The sequence below is a fragment of the Pseudophryne corroboree genome, chromosome 6, assembly GCF_028390025.1.
Source record: "Pseudophryne corroboree isolate aPseCor3 chromosome 6, aPseCor3.hap2, whole genome shotgun sequence".
In the NCBI taxonomy this organism is placed as follows: Eukaryota; Metazoa; Chordata; class Amphibia; order Anura; family Myobatrachidae; genus Pseudophryne; species Pseudophryne corroboree.
In genome coordinates, this window is record NC_086449.1 from 790,668,024 (window position 1) to 790,694,136 (window position 26,113).

The window sequence follows — 26,113 nt, forward strand, 5'->3', positions numbered from 1 at the left end:
TATTTTGTAAAATGTTCCATGTTTCACTGCTAAGGTCATAAGTGTAGATGAAATTGAAATGCACAAGACAATGCATCATCTTCACCTGAGCATTTAAATTCCCACAAGATACACTCTGCAAAAGTCCACCATCTACTCAAATGACAATCTCATGTACAGAAGCTTGCAGCACTATGGACCATGCACTGTCTACTGAAATGCACATTTGCTTCAAGTAATAAAGACATTATGTGATTACATGTTTTTGCATTTATGTTCAGCTTGTCTTCTTCATAAATAAACTGCTAGGTCCAACAAGTAAAATAAGAAAAAATTATGTCCTTGTATCTTAATTTTTGGCTTTTTTTTGAGGATTTAAAAAGCAATTATAGTAATTGGGGTAAATTTACTAAAGTGGGAGTTTTATAGAACTGCAACCAACCAGATTATATCTATTATTTTCTAAAAGCAGCTAGATAAATATTAAGTAGAATCTGATCGGTTGCTATGAGCAACATCTCCAGTTCAAAAAAACTCCCACCTTAGTAAAGTTACACCATTGTATAAAAAATAATAGATGACAAGGTTGCATTACTGTGCTGAATAATATTATGAAACAACATTAGTGCTTATCCCTTCATTCCTCAGTAACAGATATATTTTCTTTGAGGGAGGACTTACACAACAGACCAAGCAGAGAGTGACTGGTAGTCCTACAAAAACATGCTCTTTAGAATGCCCGTTGTGGATTGCTGGAAGCATGCGTGGGGTCTGTGACAGTGAGGTCATTGTAACATAGATAACTGATTTGTCAGAATTTCTACGGTACATACTGTAGATCCCCATTAGTACAATAGCCTAAAAATATGGGATAGTCACTCTGCAGTAGAGTGTGGAGATAACACTATTCTTTTTAACAGAGCTGCATTACAATATTAGATTACTTCTAAAGATTTATATAAGATTTTGGAGTTTATTGATCACTTAAAAAAGTTATTAATGCATAAGTTTTTTTTTTTCATGAGCTGCTTACTGGACAATGTTTCAAATAGACAAACTATGGTGTATTTAAAATAGATGACTTTGCTAATGTTTTATGAGCAATGTCATTTAAGGTAGTGTCGTTATGAAAACTGAGTATGAACATGATCAGCAAAGGGCAATGGAGTGAAAATGTGCATTCTGTTGGATTGTGATGAATTTGCATTTGTTTACAATGAAATTAGTGATAAGCCCGATTAATGGTAACTCTACAGATCAGGATTTTACAATTAGGTTGTAATGCATAAATCACTCATCACACCATGCACTACATTTTTGTGGGTTCAGTAGTGCAAAGAGAACCGGCCATTGAATCCTGAGGATTGGGATATGGGTAGATGAATCACCTTTCAACAGGTTCTCCACAATCAGAATTGTGCCAAACCTCTTCACCAATGAGTACAGTGGGGGCTTTTTTGGGTCCATAAAGTTGTGCGCATATTTTCCTGAGATGGTATGGATGCTGTAATTCCTTTTTGAAGACAATGTCAATGCTAATGACTTCTTAATGATGCCATGCATGTAGTACCATCACATCTTGTTGCAGAATTTCTTTCTTGAAAGTAGCATTATCTCCCAGGATGTTAGCGCCTCCATCAAAAGGTCATATCCAATGGTATGATGAGCATTATCCTGAGGTTATCCATCTACCATCACAGTCATCCGATCTTTACCCATTTTACAATTTGTGGGCTATTGAGGAATAATACCTTACACAGCATTTTACACCACCAACCAACCATGCACCAATTAAGCAATATTTTGTGGAAGTGTGCTGCATCCTTCACAATATCAGACCATCTGATAAAACATTTGCAGAATAATGTGCTGAATTTTGCGTGAATAGATTTCTAGCAAACATTGTAACCAAATGCAATATAGAAAAAAAAACATTTGACCTAAATATATGATACTGTCTGTAATTACTAGAGATGAGTGGGTTCGTTTTACTCGGATTTACTCGGATTTACCCGAATCTCTTTATTGGCTATTGGACGTCACGTGTTTTGGTTAGCCAATATGAAAAATTCAGAAAATAAGAAATGGCGATAATTCTGGCATAAAGAACTGAGTAAATCCAAACCCGCTCATCTCTAGTAATTACACTAGCACCATCATATTATAGTAGGACACAATTGCAGAAGTGCAGGCTACACAAAAAGTAATTGTCAGTAAATAAAAATGAATATAGTGGCGGTCTTTATATTACCATCTTAATACACAGGACCAGGGCTGTAACAAGGTGTTTACAGATGGTTCTTTGTCCACAGCACATTTGCCCTGTGGGTGCACCTTCCACACACACAAGTGGCTGCATATTCCCCCGCTGTTGGCCGCGTCTTTCACTGCCATTCCCCTGTGCGCACTGCAGCACCTTGCGGCTACAGCACCAAGCTCTGACCAGCGGCAGCATCTGCCGCTGGTTGCTGCATATAGTCAGTGCTGGGCAGAGTCTATCCCCCATGTGTTGCACTCCTGCATCCTGCCACCTTTCTTGTCCTGCAGTGAGTACTGGGTCAGGAGCTGGCAGCAGAGCAGGCAGAAGGAAAAAATAATGTTAATGCTTACACATTGCACTGCACTTCACTCCACTCTCCACATTCCACACTCTCCTCTAATAGAGGGGGGTAAGGAGCTCTACCTGACATAATGTGTATAAGGGAATCTACCTGGTATAATGTGTGTAATGTGCTTTACCTTGCAAAACGTGTGTAAGGGGATCTACCTGGCATAATGTGTGCAAGGGGATCTACCTGGGGTAATGTGTATAAGAATCTCTACCTGGCATAAAATGTATAAAGGGCTCTACCATGGCATAATGAATGTAAGGGGCTCTACCTGGCATAATGTGTGTAAGGGACTCTGCGTAGCGTAATGTGCGTAAGAGGCTCTACCTGGTGTAATGTGTGTAAGGGGTTTTTCTGTGGTGTCATGTTAGTAAGTGGCACTACTGTGTGTTGTGATTTTAATAATGGACACTACTGTATGTTGTAATGTGATTTAGTACTATTCTGTGGTCACGTACCTTCTCCATGAAGCCATACACCCATATTTTCTTGGCGCACACCTTTGGCGTGCACTTGCCCTATTTTACATATTGGGGGGGGACGGACCATTTCTCTTTCTGGCACAAGGCACAAAAATGTCTAGTTACAACTCTGCACAGGACAAAAGTGGCATTTTAAAATTCCATAATCCAATAAAGTAAATGTCCTACTTTACTTTATGCAAGAGTATTTAAGACCCCAAAAAGACAGCAATATCAGTTGATTTATAAAACATGCTATATAATTTGGCTACACTCTAATTAACAAAAAGTTTGATTTGGCTCTCATGTCTTTACTTAGTTTTCTAATCAATAAGGATACAGGAAAACATTTAAGGGGTAAAACAACTGTATGGACTGACCCAGCATTTGAGTTCTAATTCTGAGAACAATTCGTATTCGAACAAAGACCCTGAATGTACTAAAGGGCAATTGGAGGAGAATTCACAAATTGTCCTGGAAGACCTCAAATTCACAATTTTTAAAGTAATCAGATCACATTTCTCATACTTATAATGGGAAATGCAATATGCCCAAATGTACTAAAAAAAACCTGTAAAAAATACTAGAGTTAGCCCTGTGATAATAACACTATCTCAAAGCTTCCCTTTTGTTCCCTGGCTCCTGCATAGCTTTCTCTGCCTGCTGGCAGGGAAGGCTGTGCTTGGATCTAGCTCCTGTGTTGAGCAGTGTGTGTCTGTGACTGATCACTGTGTAAAAAAACGTAGAAAATAAATAAATAAAAGTAATATATACCTGCACCCAGGAACCGGTGATAGCACAGAATCAGATGACGAGCTGACCTTCTGGATTAATCACCAATCATGGCAGCAGGTAAAGTCATAGTGGGGATCACTGGGTGGCTGTGGGAGGTCAGCTGATGGCGGTGGCAGCAGCACATGTGCTGCCACACACTCACAGTATTTTTCATAAAAAATACCATGAGAAGTGCGGTAAGTAGATTCACCGGGACAGAGCTTTCTCGCACACTCTTTCTCTGAATGCAATAATTGAATATGACAAGCAGGGGCATAGCCAGAAATTTGTGGGCCCCATAGCAACATTTTGAATGGGCCTCCATCCCAATGCTTCTAGAGAGACACTTCTCTGCAGCAGTTGTTAATTTTATGCCCTGTAATAGTGCCCTAGTTCATTTTCTGAACCATAGTAGTTCCTTATTTAATGTTATGCTCCATAGTAGTGCCATAGTTTCTTTTAAGAATTGTAGTAGTGCTTAAGTTCACCCTATGTCACATTTCAGAGCTGCCAGTACACATTATGCTGCACAGTACCCCCAATTCACATTATGATATATAGTGCTCCCTGTTCATATTGTAACTCATTACAGTGCTTTGGTTCATATTATATAACATTAAAATGCCCTCCAGTTCATTTTATACTTCACTACAATGAGCAGGTCCAGGGGCATACCTAGATATATTGCAGGCACCAAGGAAAACGTTTGAAAGGACCCCTACGTACCACCCAATGGTGAAAAATGTATATAACACATGTAACTTTGAGAGGAAAGGTGGGCCCCTCTCAGCTCTGGGCCCCATAGCAGCTGCACTGCCTGCACCTATGGTAGCTATGCCCTTGATCACAAGGATGTATACATTATTGCATGCAGGGACAGAGCGTGTTATCTAGGTGAATTTATAATATCCCATCTGCATCCGAGATGCAGATTGTGAAAAATATACCCTTGAATGTTCACTACAGATGCAGGTGAAGTATCCCACTGTCATCAGGCCTTTCATTTTTTTTATTTACAAATACTTGATTTACTGTAGTACTGTAGATGGATTTTAAAATGTTTTTTTCTAGTCAATAGAGTATTATACAATATGTAAGACAAATCCCTGAGTGTAAAATGTCTGAAAAATAACCATAAACATAGTGTCTGAAATTTGAACAGAAACACAATTACCATTGTATCTATTGTAACAGCATACTAAACTTACTCAATAATTTGGTATTATATTAAGAAAACCCTAAAATTACAGTAGAATACAAACACACCAAGATTATGCGAAGCAAGCAATATTTTATCATACATTAGGAAATATGGAAGTATAGATGTAAATTTAAACATGTTTTAGAATATTTATGTTATATTAAGCATTATAATTATTTATCTTACGTCCTCGTGGATGCTGGGGTTCCATTTAGTACCATGGGGTATAGATGGATCATTTGGGAGCCACTGGCACTTTAAGAGTTTAACAGTGTAGACTAGCTCCTCCCTCTATGCCCCTCCTACCAGACTCAGTTTAGAAAATGTGCCTGGAGGAGCCGGGAGCTCCTAGGAGTTTTCTTAGTTTTATTGTTTACTAGAGTTTGTTGTTTTACAGGCAGGCTGCTGGCAACAGTCTCCCTTCTTTGTGGGACTTAGTGGGGGAGTAGTGTCCAACCCAGAGAGGTTAATGGCCACTATCTCCACTGACAGGACACTGAGCTCCTGAGGGTGATGATCGTTAGCTGCCCGAGGCGACCGCTCACTCCCACAGCATGCCAGCACCCCCTAACAGAGCCAGAAGAAAGAAGAGTGGTGAATCTGATGCCGGAGTCCGGGTAAGCGGGTCCCCAGCGAGAATGGCGGCACAAGGGTGGGAGTGCAGCTCTGACAGGCTGCGCTTAAGAAGGCTCAGTGGCACACTGCGTACGGCGCTGTGAGGGGTGTCCTGGGCCAGCGCGATACCCTACACTGGTCAAACATAGCTTTCAAGGTCTAACCCACTGTTTGCTGCAAAAATTACCTCAGGCCAGTATAATCACTAAGTGCAGGAAGATGCGCCATTACTGGGGGCGGAGCTTCTCCTCAGAGCAGATCCAGCACTAACCAGCGCTGACAGGGAACACTGTCCTCCACATAACTACACTGAGGTAAATGGTGTTATAAACAAGGGGGGAGTGATATTTTGTACTAGCTACCCTGTTAAGGTTACGCTAGTCAGCGGGCTTTTTATCTTTATAAAAGCCTATAAGGGCATGCTATGGCTGGCTTCTTGTGCTCTGTGACTCTCTTAAGATATTCTGGGGGGGAAACTATGTTGACATTTTCCTGTGTATGTGTGATTCTCTTTACCATGTTTATGGAATGTATATCTTCTCCTGGGGAGTCTATACCATGCTCAAAATGGTACACATCTAAGGCTTCAGTGGAAGTTCCCCCTGGGGTGGCCTCCATAAGGTGTACTTTAAATTATATCGGTTCACATATATCCCATACTGGGTAGAAGCCACAGTTTTGAGAAGTGGGGGGTTTCAAATCCCACTGCTGTGCCTCTCACCCCAACTCCGTACCCTAGAAAGTGTACACTTGTCCATATAATGCATATATACGTGGGGTCCAACATATGTTTGAGGCTATTAGGGATGAGGAATATTATTATATGTATATAATGAATGCCTTCCCACTGTGTAGGGCGTTAAACTCTTTATTTGGGAAAACCTGAGTACACCCAGAGTTAATATCCACATCCCTATAGAGTGTCTAAATTGTCAAATATGGTTGTCTTTCCTGTCCCTGGTACAACCTCTGTAAAAGCTAATCACCTATTGAGACTAATCTCCAATACTGTACACTGCTGCAGACTCGGAGACCCACTTTTGCGTACATCTCTGGCGCTATTGTAACGTGGTCATGCTCCTTACTTGATGATTTAGATTCTATGTGAAGAAGTGGATTCTACAGGCTTCACGGCTGGATGCAATGAAGGAGATTGACCTGCATAACGCAGGGACCACTGCTCTGTCAGTTTCGACACGCAGGGGATGGTGGCTACACCAATGGACTGTGGATATGGAATCTGAGTAAGGTATGACAGGTCCGCCCTTCACAAGTAAGACTATGGGGTATATTTACTAAGATTCGTAATTTCCGAAAATAGGTCAAAGTTCAATCACGAATGACATCGGCAGTGTAAAACTGCAACTTTTTGAATTGATTACGACTAATTTACTAAGCTGTCGTATTCGTGTTTTTCTTTTCTTCCGATGTCGATGTCATTCGTGTTTTTTTACCTAATTTAACGGCAGTGATTAGCAAAACACTGCCGGTTTTTTTTACAATCAATCTCGGCCGGATTTGTGTGATCCGTGCTGGGGGTTTTTTTTTTTTTTTAAAGTAAACAATGTAATTATTTAAAAAAAAATGCGTGGGGTCCCCCCTCCTAAGCATAACCAGCCTCGGGCTCTTTGAGCCGATCCTGGTTGCAGAAATATGTGGAAAAAAATGACAGGGGTTCCCCCATATTTAAGCAACCAGCATCGGGCTCTGCGCCTGGTCCTGGTCCCAAAAATACGGGGGACAAAAAGAGTAGGGGTCCCCCGTATTTTTAAAACCAGCACCGGGCTCCACTAGCTGGACAGATAATGCCACAGCCGGGGGTCACTTTTATACAGCGCCCTGCGGCCGTGGCATCAAAAATCCAACTAGTCACCCCTGGCCGGGGTACCCTGGGGGAGTGGGAACCCCTTCAATCAAGGGATCCCCCCCCCCCAGCCACCCAAGGGCCAGGGGTGAAGCCCGAGGCTGTCCCCCCCCATCCAATGGGCTGCGGATGGGAGGGCTGATAGCCTTTGTTGTAAAATAAAAGATATTGTTTTTAGTAGCAGTACTACAAGTCCCAGCAAGCCTCCCCCGCATGCTGGTACTTGGAGAACCACAAGTACCAGCATGCGGCGGAAAAACGGGCCCGCTGGTACCTGTAGTACTACCACTAAAAAAATACCCAAAAAAACACAAGACACACACACCGTGAAAGTATAATTTTATTACATACATACACACATACATACATACATACATACTTACCTTATGTTCCCACGCAGGTCGGTCCTCTTCTCCAGTAGAATCCAAGGGGTACCTGTTGAATAAATTATACTCACGAGATCCAGGGGTCCAGGCTCCTCGGCAAATCCAGGGATAATCCACGTACTTGAATAAAACAAAAAAACGGTTGCCCGACCACGAACTGAAAGGTGACCCATGTTTGCACATGGGTCACCTTCCCACGAATGCCAGAAACCCACTTTGCCTTCTGGCTAAGTGGGTTTCTTCAGCCAATCAGGGAGTGCCACGTTGTAGCACTCTCCTGATCAGCTGTGTGCTCCTGTCTTCACTGACAGGCGGCACACGGCAGTGTTACAATGTAGCGCCTATGCGCTACATTGTAACCAATGATGGGAACTTTCTGCCCTGCGGTTGACCTAAAGTGACGTCACCGCTGAGCAGAAAGTTCACATCATTGGTTACAATGTAGCGCATAGGCGCTACATTGTAACACTGCCGCGTGCTGCCTGTCAGTGAGGACAGCAGCACACAGCTGATCAGGAGAGTGCTACAACGTCGCACTCCCTGATTGGCTGAAGAAACCCACTTAGCCAGAAGGCAAAGTGGGTTTCTGGCATTCGTGGGAAGGTGACCCATGTGCAAACATGGGTCACCTTTCAGTTCGTGGTCGGGCAACCGTTTTTTTGTTTTATTCAAGTACGTGGATTATCCCTGGATTTGCCGAGGAGCCTGGACCACTGGATCTGGTGAGTAGAATTTCTTCAACAGGTACCCCTTGGATTCTACTGGAGAAGAGGACCGACCTGCGTGGGAACATAAGGTAAGTATGTATGTATGTGTGTATGTATGTAATAAAATTATACTTTCACGGTGTGTGTGTCTTGTGTTTTTTTGGGTATTTTTTTAGTGGTAGTACTACAGGTACCAGCGGGCCCGTTTTTCCGCCGCATGCTGGTACTTGTGGTTCTCCAAGTACCAGCATGCGGGGGAGGCTTGCTGGGACTTGTAGTACTGCTACTAAAAACAATATCTTTTATTTTACAACAAAGGCTATCAGCCCTCCCATCCGCAGCCCATTGGATGGGGGGGGACAGCCTCGGGCTTCACCCCTGGCCCTTGGGTGGCTGGGGGGGGGGGACCCCTTGATTGAAGGGGTCCCCACTCCCCCAGGGTACCCCGGCCAGGGGTGACTAGTTGGATTTTTGATGCCACGGCCGCAGGGCGCTGTATAAAAGTGACCCCCGGCTGTGGCATTATCTGTCCAGCTAGTGGAGCCCGGTGCTGGTTTTTAAAATACGGGGGACCCCTACTCTTTTTGTCCCCCGTATTTTTGGGACCAGGACCAGGCGCAGAGCCCGATGCTGGTTGCTTAAATATGGGGGAACCCCTGTCATTTTTTTCCCCATATTTCTGCAACCAGGATCGGCTCAAAGAGCCCGAGGCTGGTTATGCTTAGGAGGGGGGACCCCACGCAATTTTTTTTAACAACAAAAAACACTTTCCCACCCCTTCCCATTGATATACATGCACGGATCTCATGGATCCCTGCATGCATCTCAAATCACGAATAAAAAAAGCAGGTCTGTTTTTTTTTAGGACTTTTTTGCGAATTGTAATTTTTCACGGCAGTGTTTTGTGTTTTTTTGCTTAGTAAATGACCGAGATTCGTATCTAAACAGGCGTAATTTGACCGATGGTGTATTCATTCGTAATTTTTTACCTGAACTAGCAAAAAATTACGAATGCCCTCATCACTGCCGTGATTAGTGTTTAGTAAATGACCGAGATTGACCGAGATGACACTTTGATGAAAAAACGGCATCTCGGTCAAAATCGGGAGCTTAGTAAATATACCCCTATGTTGGGATGCAAGGGATGCGTGATTATCCATGTCAACTGCAGGTAAGTCGGTATGCCTTCGTTCCGCAGCTGCACAGACCACGAAATTATATCCTACACCTACACTGCAATTCCTTTGAATGTGATTCCACATATTCCTCCACTTCCTTTAGATGACGTTGGGGAAATCCATAAAACCTGTGCCGCCAGGTTTCCAGGGACGGATTTCAAATTCTGCCTTTTTCAGACCCTTCGGTTTGTTAGTGGATCTCACTGCCTGGGGATCAGGCAGGTGGGAGCGAGACTAAAAAGATTCAGTAACACATCTTTGCGATATCCTGCCTAGACCCCTGGAAACAGTTGGGTTGCCCAGGGGTGCAGACTAGAATTTCTAGTATTCCCGCCTCACAGATTATTCAAATCAGGCTTACTAGTTTCTCAGGCAGAAAGTGTACTACTGCTGGAAACTATCATAATATTTGTCAAACTAATGTCATTATTCCAGTTCCACCTAATTTACGTAACAGGAGATACTATGCAAACCTGGGGTCATTGATTCCCTACTGGTGGGTGTTCAATTCAGGATGGAGTCTGGGAGTGGTGATCTATGCTCGAGATGTAGAGGAATTCCTGATATCCTGGGATATCAGGGGTGCGTACTTCACATTCCAATCTGGCCGCCTCTCTAGGCCTATCTAAGGTGGCACTACAATTATGTCACTACCAGTTCCAAACACTGAACTTGGCTTCTACGCAACACCGAGGGTGTTAATCAGGCTCATGGCAGCCTTTATAGTCCCACTCCACAAACCAAATCAACTGTCCCGGGATCTTGGGTGGATCCTGAAGCTTCCAATTTTGCATTTGAAGCCGATAAGGAGGCGTTCCTTCCTGGATATGATTCTCAACACGGAAGTGCAGAGGTTGTTTCTACCGGTGAAGAAAGCATTTGTGATCCAATCAATGGTCCGGGATGTCCTGATGCCAGCCTGGGTATTGGTTCATCAGTGCATTCACCTTCTGGGGAGGATAGTTGCCTTCCAAGAGGCTCGACAGTATGGAAGCTTCCTTGCACGGTTTTTCCCACATGCACCAGCAGATATGCCTGTCGCTGAAAGCCAGAATTTCACACCTCTGGTGGCTGCAAACTTCTCACCTACTTGAGGCCCGCAGGTTTGGGATTCAGAATTGGATTCATCTAACCACGGATGCAAGTCTCAGGCATTGGAAAGCAGTCTCTCAGGGGGAAAACATCCAAGGAAAGTGGTCAGTTCTGGAATCTCTCCTTCCAATAAACATTCTGGATCTGAAGGCCGTGTATAATGACCTTCTACAAGCGGCTCATCTTCTGTGAGATCAAGCTGTTCAGGTTCAGTCGGACAACGTCGCAGCGGTGTCCTACATAAACTGGCAGGGCGGAACGAAGAGCAGGGCTGCAATGTCAGAGGTGACAATAATCCTACTCTGGACAGAGAAGCATGTGCGGGTGCTGTCAGCAATATTCATTCTGGGAGTGGACAACTGGGAAGCAGACTTCCTCAGCAGACACGATCTCCATCAAGGAGAATGGGGCCTCTGCCTGGCCGTATTCGCAGAGATAACAAGCCGATGTGGTGTCCCTCAGATAGACATGATGGCATCTCACCTCAACAAGAAGCTTCGGAGGTACTGTTCCAGGTCACGAGACCCACAAGCAGTGGCAGTGGATGCCCTGGTACCTCCATGGGTGTTCCAGTCAGTGTAAGTGTTCCCTCCACTTCCACTCATCTCATGGATTCTCAAGCTAATAAAAAGAGTTCAGGCGATCCTCATTGCTCCGGACTGACCAAGAAGTGCTTGGTACACGGATCTTCTGGAGTTACAGCTGGAAGATCAGAGGCTCTTCCTCTTCGCGAGGACCTTCTGCAACAGGGGCCGTTCGCTTATCATGACTTACCATGGCTTCATTTGACAGCATGGAGGTTGAACGCCAGATCTTAGCTCAGAAGGGCTTTTTGAACAAAGTCATTCCTACCCTGATACAGGCTAGGAAGAGGGTAACGTCTAAACATTACCATCACACTTGAAAAAAGTATGTGTCTTGGTGTGAATCCAAGAAGTTTCCTTCGGTGGAGTTTCAACTAGGACAGTTTCTCTTCTTGCTGCAAGCATGTGTGGTGGTAGGCCTACGCTTGGGCTCCATAAATTTCCAGATTTTGGCCATGTCTATTTTCTTCCAGAAACAATTGGCTGCTCTCCCTGAGGTTCAGACTTTCTTGATAGGGGTTCTGCACATCCAGCCACCCTTTGTACCTCCTACAACAACTTGGGATCTTAAGGTGGTGCTGCAGTTTCCTGCGGTCGGATTGGTTCGAGCCTTTACAGGAGGTGGACATCAAGTTTCTAACTTGGAAGGTGGTCACGTTGTTGTCATTGGCATCTTCTCGACAGGTGTTGAAATTGGGGGCATTATCATGCAAGAGCCCCTACTTGGTTTTCCATATAGGTAGAGCTGAGCTCAGAATGCGTCAGCAATTTCTTCCAAAGGTTGTGTCAGTTTTTCACTTCACTAACCTATTGTGGTGCCAGTGGCTACTGACTCCTCAATTACCTCACAGTCCTTGGATGTCATGAGGGCATTGCAGTGTCTGTGAAGTCTTCTCGTCACAGGTAGTCGGACGCTCTGTTTGTCCTTTATGATCCCAACACGGTTGGGTGTCCTGCTTCTAAGCAGGCATTTGCTCGCTGAATCGGGTTTACTATCCAGCATGCTTATTCTACGACAGGCCTGCCGTGGTGTACAAGATCTGTTAAGGCCCACTCTAGTCGTACAGTGGGTTGTTCCTGGGCAGTTGCCTGGGGTGTCTCGGCTTTACAGCTTTGCCGACCAGCTGCTTGGTCAGGGTCGAACACGTTTGCTGAAGTTCTACAAGTTCAATACTTTGGCATCTGGGGACCTAAAGTTTTGTCACTCTGTTCTGCAGGATCCACAGCACTCTCCCTCCCATACTGGGAGCTTTGGTACATCCCCATGGTACTAAATGGAACCCCAGCATCCTCTATGACGTAAGAGAAAATAGGATTTTGATTACCTACCGGTAAATCCTTGTCTCGCAGTCCGTAGAGGATGCTAGGCGCCCACCCAGTGCTTTGTTTTCCTGCATTGCTACTTGGTTAAGTATTGATTCAGCTGTTGGTGTTCCTCTTTCATGCATGGTTAGCATGATTTCTTCAGGTTACATGCTGATTGGCATGGTTGCTTCCTGTTTCATGCTAGTTAACATGTTTTCTTCATGTTGCATGATGGTTGGCATGATTTCCTCATGTTTCATCCTGGTTGGCATGATTTCTTCAAGTTGCCTGCTGTTTGGCATGGTTTCTTAATGTTACTTGCTGGTTGACATGGTTTCTTCATGTTTCATGCAGTTTTGCATGGTTTCTCCATGTTGCATGCCGGTTAACATGGTTTCTCCATGTTGCATGCTGATCAGCATGGTTTTTCAATTTGGTGTTGGCTGGTGTGTATCTCACCACTATCTGTATTTACTTCACTTGAAGTATGTCCGTCTCCTCGGGCACAGTTTCTAGACTGAGTCTGGTAGGAGGGGCATAGAGGGAGGAGCCAGCCCACACTGTTAAACTCTTCAAGTGCCAGTGGCACCCAAAGGACTCGTCTATACCCCATGGTACTAAATGAAACCCAGCATCCTCTACGGACTACGAGAAAATAATTTACTGGTAGGTAATTAAAATCATATTTTTAACATTATAAAACATTATTACAGGTTGAGTATCCCTTATCCAAAATGCTTGGGACCAGAAATATTTTGAATATTGGATATTTCCGTATTTTGGAATAATTGCATACCATAATGAGATATCATGGCGATGAGACCCAAGTCAAAGCACTGAATGCATTTATGTTTCATATACACCTTATACACACAGCCTGAAGGTAATTTTAGCTAATATGTTTAAAAACTTTGTGCATTAAACAAAGTGTGTGTACATTCACACAATTCATTTATATTTCATATAAACCTTATACACACAGCCTGAAGGTCATTTAATACAATATTTTTAATAACTTTATGTAGAAAACAAAGTTTGTGTACATTGAGCCATCAGAATACAAAGGTTTCACTATCTCACTCTCACTCAAAAAATTCCGTATTTCGGAATATTTCGTATTTTGGAATATTTGGATATGGGATACTCAACCTGTAATACTTATTTGAAGTGATTATACTGTACATTGCTTTAATGCAGAAATATTATAATTGCAATAGACTATTACAAAGAATGCAAAGCTGCCATACAATGCATGCATCATTGTAAAATAAAAATGAAAACATTTCATACAGCACTGCTGCAAAAGAGCATTTAACTTTTTACATTTCAGGCAAAAATTTGAGTGTAAGATTACATCTTCATAAAATATTTTAATATAATTTAAATGATAATTTGTGAACAACTCAGAGAAAACAAAATATATAATACAGTATCTAGTGCATAGGTGTAAAGCACTTACGTTGCAGATGTCAAAGTTGTAATATCAAAATCAGACACTAGATGACACTCCACACCAACTTATAGCATCAAGATGAAGAAGAAATATATTTCCTCACTGTTGACGACTGAGCATCTTGTTGTAGGGATGTTGGCCATGATATAATTTTTCTTCCACATTGTGAACCTTCAGAGAGAGTGAATGCCTCATTTACTGAAGAAATTATCACCTTCATCATCATATAGATCAAGAAATGTCCAGTCTAAAACAGGATTATCTAGGAAAGAGACATTTGGTTCATTTTTTATTGCTGCAAATGTCCTGGGATGTGGTCCTGAGTCAGCTGCATTATATCATTCCCGAGGAATCCAAGCACGGCACTTTTGTTGGAAGAATTGCTCAGGATCTTGGACTGGAGATAGGTGAGATTAATTCCAGAATGTTACGTATTGTCTCTAGAGATGAGAAGGAATATTTCCAGGTTAATTTGCAGAATGGCATATTGTTTGTTAAAGAGACAATAGATAGAGAACTGCTGTGTCCAAATACACCCTTCTGTATTATTCCCCTGCAGGTTATTGTAGATAAGCCTGTGCAGATGTATCGTGTTGATGTAGAAATAGAAGACATAAATGACAATAGCCCGGCTTTCTCCTCCAGTGTGAATAAGATAGTGATATCAGAATTTAGACCAGCAGGATCTCGTTTCTCACTAGAGGGAGCAGTTGATGCAGATCTTGGAACAAATTCAGTGACAAATTATGAGCTCAGTGCAAGTGATTATTTTGCATTGGACTTTCAAAAATACATGAACCATATCAGGTCCTTAGAACTTGTGCTGAAGAAATCTCTAGACAGAGAAAAACAGTCAGTTCACAACCTCACTCTTACAGCTTATGATGGAGGTAAACCAAGATTGAGTGGTGCAACATACATTGTCATCATTGTTGAAGATGGTAATGATAATGCCCCCACTTTTAGTCAACCATTTTATCAGTGCAGTGTGACTGAAAATGCTGTTAAAGGAACATTGGTGATTAAGCTGAATGCAACAGATTTGGATGAAGGGAAAAATGGGGACATATTCTATGAATTTAGCAAAATGGTAAAAGAAGATGTGAGAAATATTTTTAACCTAGACAAGCTCACAGGAGATATCCGAGTAAAAGATGAAATAGACTTTGAAACAACAAATATGTATGAATTTCAGGTTGATGCTATTGATAATGGAGATCATCCAATAGTAGGACACTGTAAAGTTCTAGTTACTGTTGTGGATGTTAATGATAATCCTCCTGAGATGACAGTGACATCACTATCAGTTCCTGTCCCAGAGGACTCACCACAAGGAACAACAGTAGCAATAATTAGTGTACATGATAAAGATTCAGGTTCAAATGGAAAAGTTGTTTGTTATCTATCTGAACATACACCATTCAAAATAAATCCAGCATTTACAGGGGATTTCTCCTTGACTGTGAATGGAAAACTAGATCGAGAAACAAAATCTCAATATGAAGTTGTTATTACTGCAAGAGATGAGGGATCACCACCTCTGTCAGTTTCAAAAACTCTTAAAGTTGATATAAGTGATATAAATGACAATGCCCCTCAATTTCTACAGCCTGTTGATGTAATCTTTATCAGGGAAAACAACCCACCAGGTTCCCGTGTTTACACAGCATCAGCATCTGATCCAGATATTAGCCAAAATTCTTTCATCACATACACAATCAGTGACAGCACCATTGCTGGGATCCCCATATCATCCTATATCTCCATCAATCCCGAGAATGGGAAAATATTTGCTTTAGTTTCCTTTGATCATGAACAAGTTAACTATTTCCAGTGTCACATAAAAGCCACAGATGCCGGTCTACATCCACTCAGCTCTAACCTTACTTTAAACATTTTCATTGAAGACATTAATGACAATGCACCAACATTTTTCCCACTTTATTCTGAAGTTACAGTTAAAATGGCAAAATCGGCCCAACCTGGATATCTTGTCACCAAAATGAGAGCTGTAGATTTAGACTCTGGATACAATGCTTGGATGTCCTACAATTTTAAAGACCCATCAGGAAAAACACCATTTGTCATTTCTCAACAAACTGGAGAAATCAGCTTAAAACGTCCATTTACAGATTCTGATAATGAAGAATACAGACTGGTGGTGGTGGCTCAGGACCATGGAGAACCAGTTATGACAGCAGTGACACAAATCATTATCTCCTTGGTGGAATCTGAAGAGGAAATTACATTTTATAATCATGATTCAAAAAGTAACAGTGATGACATCTCTGATACAAATGTCTACTTGGTGGTTGCCATCTGCATAATCTCTAGTATTTTTCTCATAACTTTAATTGTTTTTACTGTTTTAAAATGGCAAAAATATAGAGATGAGGTCAATGAGTTGAAAGAAAATTACAAGATCTGCTCCAATACTGGAGGTAGCTGGATGTATTCCCAGCAAACCCAATACAGAGTATGTTCAAACTCACTACAGGGAAAAAATGACTTAATTGTCCTCACTCCAAATAACCCTCAAACACCGGGCATTGAAGGTCATACAAACCAATATAAGGTAAGATAAACTAGTTTTAAATTAATGTAGAATTTAAAATTAGCCCATTATGAAATGTATTATCTTATGTGTACAATTTTACGTTATTTAATCATTAAGGAATCAAATGAGTCTTAAAAAAATCATTTTTTTAAAGAGGTATTAACAATTACATCTTTTTCAATGACAAAAGTGATTCAAGATCACTGAAAATATTTTGAAAGTCTTAAATTTAGAAAAACGTTTTGGAAAAATGGCATCATAAATTAATGTTTATTATTTTTTTAGATAAAAATACATTACTTTTCTCAGGAAAGATTACCAACTTTTACAGCATATGTAACATTTCAAAGTTTTAATATTGCTTTTGTCGCTTATAGTTAGAAAAAAATTATCTGCATTATAAATATACTCTGCACAACATGGGTCGGATGTAATACAGTGCCAGACAGCCAGGTTGGTTTTGCCTTGTAAATCATTGCTGATTTAAGAAAATGTACGAGTTCGGCCAGAAGCTCGGAACTCCGGCCATCTTGCACTGCATTACATTCCGCCCAATATATCATATAATTATGACATTTAGACCAAAGCACACTCATATATTGGCAGTTTAACATCACTTAAGCAAACAAACTATAGTGTTAACAGTATTTTATAGATAAAGATTCTGTAATAAAAAGAATTGCATAAACTCTTGTAATATTTGATCAACAATATTAATGTCAGTAAGTTTTTCTGGTTTAAACTGAAATTTCCACTAAAAAATATATTTATAAAAAAATCTGCAAATATGCCAAATTTAATAATAATACAAACATTTTGCTATCTTTACTATGCTCAGCTTAATATATTTTAGGTGCAGTTTTTTTTACAAAAATTAAAATTTTAGAGAACATTTAGGAAATTCCATCAGAACTACTGAATGATCTGGGATTTACTCTTTTATAATCAGAAAATATTTTTCTATTTTAGAAGCCTCTCAGTTTTACTGATAATAATGTTTCTGTCTATAAATTGATTTCATTTTGGTGGACTGACAAAAATATATAAAATAAATAAGAAATACATGTATACCATTTTTTATAAAAACCTTTCAGGCATTTAGTGCAAAATATAACTAAAAATATAACTATTAAGTACAGGGTAAGACAAGATGATGTTCACAATTGCTATGATTTGCTATGTTTAATGTAATGAGTGTTTTTTGTTGTGATGTGACTGCTTTGAAAGACAATCTCTCAAAATGTAAATTACCTGCTGCTGGTTCCGTGTTGATTCCATTAGCATCCCTCAGAGGCCAGCTGAGAAAAATGATGACTAGCAAAGAGCATAAGGCATTCTGTTAATATCTTACTCCATGTGATTTAATCTTGTGGGGTTTGATCAAGGATCATGAGTTTGTACCACCACTTGCAATGATGCTGGTTGACCTGCACTCACACTTTAGAACAGCCATAACAAAAATTGCCTCCCATATGCTACAAAGTGTTTGGGAGAAATGTGATATTACCATTTTGATGTGTGCCGTGCTATTTATGGAGCACACATTGACAATTTGTAATTTGTCTTAAATAAACTTGATGAATTTTCCTTTTCTTCAGTAAATATTGTGTTCACAGTACCTACAGTAAGTTACAATAAACTGGGCCAGAAACTATGGTACTGTATACATTTTATTTTTATATGATGTATTTTTCCTTGAGTGTAGAGCATATTATGACTGCATATGGACACAAAGCATCTGCCTGTGCACATGTGTATTAAGGGTTAATAGAAATATATTTTTGTAAGGTTAGTGTGTGACACATGCAAAATTTGTAAACCTTAAGGAAAATGGCTGGAATGCACGTTGGTCAGAAACAAAAATTGTGGGAAGAGCATATTTGTAAATCAGAAAGAAGATCCTAATCCCCCTGCAGCAGTAGATCACTTGTAGGGGTGAAATAATGCAATTGATATTTATATGTGATTTAGTTATATAGATTTGATAAGGATTTTGAACTGCTCCATCTGTTCCTGACATGGCCCTCCACGGTTGTAGGGAGTTCAGATGGCATTCATAGGTGATGGTTGCTCAGAAAGCATTTCATTTTATTTACTAACTTATATTGTGCCTGTTGAAGAGTTGGAAGTAAAGCTGACATATATTGCTCAAAAGAAGTGTGCCACTTGGTTTGCCAACAGTCATCATCATCATCCACATGCACTTCTACCTGATGTATATAAGGGTTAAATGTACAACTCTAAATAAGCATATTTTGTATTTTGTAAATTGTTCCATGTTTCACTGCTAAGGTCATAAGTGTAGATGAAATTTAAATGCACAAGACAATGCATCACCTTTATCAATTTCTGAGCATTTAAATTCCCACAAGACACAATCTGCAAAAGTCCACCATCTACTCAAATAAAAATCTTATGTACAGTGGCTTGCAGCACTATGGATCATGCACTGCCTATTGAAATGCACAGTTGCTTAAAGTAATAGCGATTACATGTTTTTTTCATTGGTGTCCAGCTTGTCTTCTTCATAAATAAACTGCTAGGTCCAACAAGTAAAATAAGAAAAAATTATGTCATTGGATCTTAATTTTTAGCTTTTGAGGCAAGTATAGTCATTGGGGTAAATTTACTAAGAACTGGTGGTGATGTTGCTCATAGCAACCAATCAGATTATATATCTAATATTTTCTAGAAGCTGCTAGATAAATGTTTAGTAGAATCTGACTGGCTGATATGAACAACATCACCAGTTCTAAAAAAACCCCCATTGTTTAAAAAGTAATAGATGACAAAGGTTGCATTACTGTGCTGAATAATATTATGAAACAACAGAAGTGCTTATCCCTCCAATGAGCTATTTTTCATCCCTTAGTAACAGATATATTTTCTTTGAGGGAAGACTAATACAACAGATCAGGCAGAGAGCGACCGGTAGCGATCCCATTGTGGATTGCTGGAAGCATGCATGAGGTCTGTGATAGTGAGGTCATTGTAGCATAGCTAACTGATTTGTTAGATTTTCTACATTACATCCTGTAGAGCCCCATTAGTACAATAGCCTCCAAACATGGGAGAGTCTCCAGTTGAGTGTGGATGTAACACTATTCTTTTTAACATATCTGCATTAGACTATTAGATTATGTCTAAATATTTATATCAGGTTTTGGAGTTTATTGGTCACTTTAAAATAGTTATTAATGCATAACCCAGTGGTTCTCAATGATGGTCCAGGACCAATTCAAATTATATATGGTCAATGTAATAGGCAAAGCCAGTGCTGGTGGCTGCCAATCATAAAATGTATGGACAAACAGAAGCAAATCTTATACATCACCACACAATTGCACCTAAGAATAATTTAAATTAATTTAATATTATTTTCTAACTTTCTCAATAAGAAACTTTTGGCCTAGGGGTGCAGTGAAAAAATTCTGATACTCTAGGGAGCCGTGATTCAAAAAAGTTTGGAAACCACTGGCATAACCCTTTTTTGACATAAACTGCTTACTGGACAATGTTTCAAATAGACAAACTGTGGTATATTTAAAATAGATAACTTTGCTAATGTTTTATGAGCAATGTCATTTAAGGTGTTGTTGTTACAAAAACTGAGGATACGCATCATCAGTAATTGGCCACTGAGTGAGAATGTGCGTTCTGTTGGATTGTGATGAATGTGCATTTGTTTACAATGAAATGAGTGATCAGCCAGGTTAATGGAATGTCTACAGATCAAGATTTCACAATTAAGTTGTAATACATTAATCACTCAACACACCAGTCAATACACGTTTGTGAGTTCAGTAGTGCAAAGAGAACAGGTGGTTCAATATTGAGGATTGGGATATGGGTAGATTAATCAGTTTTCATCAGGTTTCCACAATCAGAATTGTGACAAACTAAAAAACTCTTTACCAGTGAATACAGCATTATTGGATCTATAAAGTTGTGTGGCATATTATCCTTAGATGGTATGGATGGTATCATCACTTTTGAAGACAAGGTCAATGCTAATGACTTCTTAATGATGCCATGCATGCAATAGCCTTCACTTCTTGTTGCAGAATTTCTTTCCTGAAAATAGCATTGTCTCATAGGATGTTAGTGCCTCCATCAAAAGTATGCATCCAATTGTATGATGAGCATGATCCTGAGGTTATTCATCTGCCTTCACAGTCATCCGATCTTTACCCATTATACAATATATGGGATATTGAGGAATAATACACTACCTTACACAGCATTTTACAAGACCATCCAACCATGCAAAAACATTTTGTGGAAGTGTGCTGCATCCTTCACAATATCAGAACATCTGTTCTTCACAAATACATTTGCAGAATAATGTGCTGAATTTTATGTGATTAGATGTAAATATTTTATGAGTTCTGGCAAACACTGTAACCAAATGCTAAAGTTTGACCTAAATATAGTATATGTTCCTGTCTGTTATTACACTAACACCATCATATTATAGTAGGACACAATTGCAGAAGTACAGGTTACACAAAGTAACTGCCAGTGAGTAAAAATAGAGTGCTTTATATCACCATCTTAATACACAGGACAAAAGTGGCATTTTAAAAATGTAATAATCCATTATAATAAGTAAATGTCCTACCATTGTTTATGCAAGAGGATTTAAAACCCAAGAAGAAGCAATTTTAGCTGATTTATAAAACATGCTATATAATTTTGCTAAGTTCTAATTAACAAAAAGTTTTATTTGGCTCATCTAATGTGTTTACTTAGTTTTCTAATCAATAAGGATACAGGAAAATATTTAAGGGGCAAAACAACTGTATGAACTGACCTATCATTTAAGTTCTACTTCTGAGAACAATTCATACTCGAACATAGAACCTGAGTGTACTAAGGGCAATTGGAGGATAATTCACAAATTGTCCTCCAAGACTTTAAATTCACATTTTTTAGTAATCAGATCACATTTCCATACTTATAATCTGCCCAAATTTACTAAACAAAATGCTGTAAAAAATACCAAAGGGAGCCCTATGATAATGATACTATCTCCAGATAGCAAAATCAGGGCTTCTTTTTGGTTCCCTGGCTCCTGCATAGCCTTCTATGCCTGCTGGCAGGGAAGGCGGTGCTTGGATTTGACTCCTGCATTGAGCAGTGTGTGTCTAAGGCTGATAACTGTTTAAAAAAAGGTTAGTAAAATTAATAAATACAAGTAATACTTACCTGTACCCAGGAACTGGTGATAGCACAGGGTCAGATGACCAGCTGCCCTCCTGGATTAATCACCATTCCTGGCAGCAAGAAAAGTCATGTAGGTTGGTCACTGTGTGGTCATGGGGAGGTCAGCTGATGGCAGTGGCAGCAGCACATGCACAGCCACACACTCAGTGCAGTAGGTGGATTAGCAGGGATAGAGCTTTATTGCATGCTCTGTCTCTCCATGCAATAATTGATACATCCTTCTGATGTATTTAATTATTGCATTACAGATCTGGGTGAATTTATTACATCCAATTCACATATGATATGCGGATTGTGAAAAATATGCCCCTAAATGTTGACTACAGATGCAGGTGAACTATTCCACTATCTTTTAGTCCTTTCAGTTTTTCATCTACCAATATATGATTTACTGTAGTAAATACATTTGAAAATGTTTTTTTCCTAGTCAATAGAGGTACTATATATGTAAGACAAATCCATGAGTGTATAATGTCTAAAAAAATAACCATAAACATAGTGTCTGAAATTTTATACTATATATGTAAGACAAATCCATGAGTGTATAATGTCTAAAAAAATAACCATAAACATAGTATCTGAAATTTGAACAGAAACACAATTACCATTGTATCTATTGTAATAGCCTACTAAACTTACTCGATCATTTGGTATTATATTAAGAAAACCCCGAAATAACATTATAATACAAACAGTCCAAGATTATTTAAAGCGAGCAATTTTTTATCATACAGTAAGAAATATGGAAGTATAGATGTAAATGTAAACATATTTTAAAATAATGATATTATATTAAGCATTATCATTATTTCAACATTATAAAACATTATTATTACTTATTTGATGTGATTACACTGTACATTGCTTCAATGCAGTAATATTATAATTGCAAGACTATATAAGAATGCAAAATTACAGTACAATGCATGCATCAATGTTTTAAGTAAAACAAAAAAACACATTTCATACAGCACTTCTGCATAAGAGCATTTAACTTTTTACATTTCAGACAAAAATTTGAGTGAAGATTAACTCTTGATAAAATATTTTAAAATAATGACATCATTTAAATGATAAATTGTGAACAACTCAGGTAAAATATACAAAATATATACAGTAATACAGTATCTAGTGCATAGGTGTAAAGCACTTACGTTGTATATGTCAAAGTTGTAATATCAAAATCAGACACTAGATGACACTCCACACCAACTTATAGCATCAAGATGAAGAAGAAATATATTTCCTCACTGTTGACGACTGAGCATCTTGTTGTAGGGATGTCGGCCATGATGTAATTTTTCTTCCACGTTGTGAACCTTCAGAGAGAGTGAATGCCTCATTTACTGAAGAAATTATCACCTTCATCATCATATAGATCAAGAAATGTCCAGTCTAAAACAGGATTATCTAGGAAAGAGACATTTGGTTCATTTTTTATTGCTGCAAATGTCCTGGGATGTGGTCCTGAGTCAGCTGCATTATATCATTCCCGAGGAATCCAAGCACGGCACTTTTGTTGGAAGAATTGCTCAGGATCTTGGACTGGAGATAGGTGAGATTAATTCTAGAATGTTACATATTGTCTCTAGAGATGAGAAGGAATATTTCCAGGTTAATTTGCAGAATGGGATCTTGTTTGTTAAAGAGACAATAGATAGAGAACTGCTGTGTCCAAATACACCCTTCTGTATTATTCCCCTGCAGGTTATTGTAGATAAGCCTGTGCAGATGTATCGTGTTGATGTAGAAATAGAAGATATAAATGACAATAGCCCGGCTTTCTTCTCTAGTGTGAATAAGATAGTGATATCAGAATTAAGACCAGCAGGATCTCGTTTCTCACTAGAGGGAGCAGTTGATGAAGATCTTGGAACAAATTCAGTGACAAACTATGAGCTCAGTGCAAGTGATTATTTTGCATTGGATTTTCAAAAATACATGAACCATATCAGATCCTTAGAACTTGTGCTTAAGAAATCTCTAGACAGAGAAAAACAGTCTGTTCACAACCTCACTCTTACAGCTTATGATGGAGGTAAACCAAGATTGAGTGGTACAGCACACATTTTTATCATTGTTGAAGATGTTAATGATAATGCCCCCACTTTTAGTCAACCATTTTATCAGTGCAGTGTGACTGAAAATGCTGTTAAAGGAACATTGGTGATTAAGCTGAATGCAACTGATTTGGATGAAGGGAAAAATGGGGAAATATTCTATGAATTTAGCAAAATGGTAAAAGGAGATGTGAGAAATGTATTCAACTTAGACAAGCACACAGGGGAAATCAGAGTGAAAGATGAAATAGACTTTGAAACTACAAATATGTATGAATTTCAGGTTAATGCCATTGATAATGGAGATCATTCAATAGTAGGACACTGTAAAGTTCTAGTTACTGTTGTGGATGTTAATGACAATCCTCCTGAGATGACAGTAACATCACTATCAGTTCCTGTCCCAGAGGACTCACCACAAGGAACAACAGTAGCAATAATTAGTGTACACGATAAAGATTCAGGCTCAAATGGAAAAGTTATGTGTTATCTATCTGAACATACACCATTCAAAATAAATCCAGCATTTACAGGGGATTTCTCCTTGACTGTGAATGGAAAACTAGATCGAGAAACAAAATCTCAATATGAAGTTGTTATTACTGCGAGAGATGAGGGATCACCACCTCTGTCATTTTCAAAAACTCTTAAAGTTGACATAAGTGATGTAAATGACAATGCCCCTCAATTTCTACAGCCTGTTGATGTAATCTTTATCAGGGAAAACAACCCGCCAGGTTCCCATGTCTATACTGCATTAGCATCTGATCCAGATAGCAGTCAAAATTCCTTCATCACATATACAATCAGTGATAGCACCATTGATGGGATCCCCATATCATCTTATATCTCTATCAATCCAGAAAATGGAAAGGTATTTGCTTTGGTATCCTTTGATCATGAACAAGTTAACTATTTCCAGTGTCACATAAAAGCCACAGATGCCGGTCTGCATCCACTCAGCTCTAACCTTACTCTAAATATCTTTATTGACGACATTAATGACAATGCACCAACATTTTCCCCACTTTATTCTGAGGTTATACTTAAAACCGCAAAATCGTCGCAACCTGGATATCTTGTCACCAAAGTAAGAGCTGTAGATCTAGACTCTGGATACAATGCTTGGATGTCCTACAATTTTAAGGATCCATCAGGAAAAACACCATTTATCATTTCTCAACAAACTGGAGAAATCAGTTTAAAACGTCCGTTTACAAATTCCGATAATGAAGAATACAGACTGGTAGTGGTGGCTCAGGACCACGGAGAACCAGTTATGACAGCAGTGACACAAGTCATTATTTCATTGGTAGAATCTGAAGAGGAAATTACATCTTATAATCATGAGTCAAAAAGTAACAATGATGACATTTCTGATGCAAATGTCTACTTAGTGGTTGCCATCTGCATAATTTCTAGTATTTTTCTCATTACTTTAATTGCATTCACTGTTTTAAGATGGCAAAAGTACAGAGATGAGGTCAACGAGTTGAAAGAAAATTACAAGATCTGCTCCAATACTGGAGGTAGCTGGATGTATTCCCAGCAAACCCAATACAGAGTATATTCAAATTCACTCCAGGGGAAAAATGACTTAATTGTCCTAACTCCAAATAACCCTCAGACACCGGGCATTGAAGGTCAATTAAACCAATATAAGGTAAGTGAATCTACAGTTAAAAACCTAATGTATAAAATGCTCCCATTATGATTTGTGTCATATATAGTAATATATTTTAGCATTATTAAGTAACAAAATTGATATTTTATTTCAAGAGGGAATAAGTCACAGTTGTTTTATATACAAAAATTATTCAAGGTCAAGAAAAGTTTTTCTATAATTTGTTATTCAGAAATTACAATTTTAGTTAAAATTAATCATGGAAATTTATTACAATATTTGACAAAAATAAATGATTCATGAAAGCATATCACACAGTTTCCAGCATAAATATAATTGTAACAGTTATATAAGAATTTTGATTACTAAGCATCAAAACAGATTTACAATCGACTTTTTAATTCATTTTTCTAAAGTTAATATAAACATGATATGATT

The 26,113-nt window shown here is 39.2% G+C and overlaps 1 protein-coding gene across 9 annotated transcripts in view; it reads left to right on the forward strand.

The window, feature by feature from the left end:
- Nucleotides 1-26,113, forward strand: part of LOC134933536 (protocadherin alpha-C2-like) — a 349,525-nt gene that overhangs the window by 72,996 nt on the left and 250,416 nt on the right. The window contains exon 1 of one of the 9 annotated variants that reach the window (XM_063928804.1): nucleotides 14,325-16,783. The exons of 7 other annotated variants lie outside the window; for them this stretch is intronic. In XM_063928804.1, coding sequence (XP_063784874.1) covers nucleotides 14,447-16,783 — 2,337 coding nt within the window. In that variant the 5' untranslated portion in view covers nucleotides 14,325-14,446. Of the gene's footprint in view, nucleotides 1-14,324; nucleotides 16,784-23,274; nucleotides 25,715-26,113 lie in introns of those variants that run through there. One more of the 9 variants, XM_063928805.1, reaches the window with a different exon arrangement.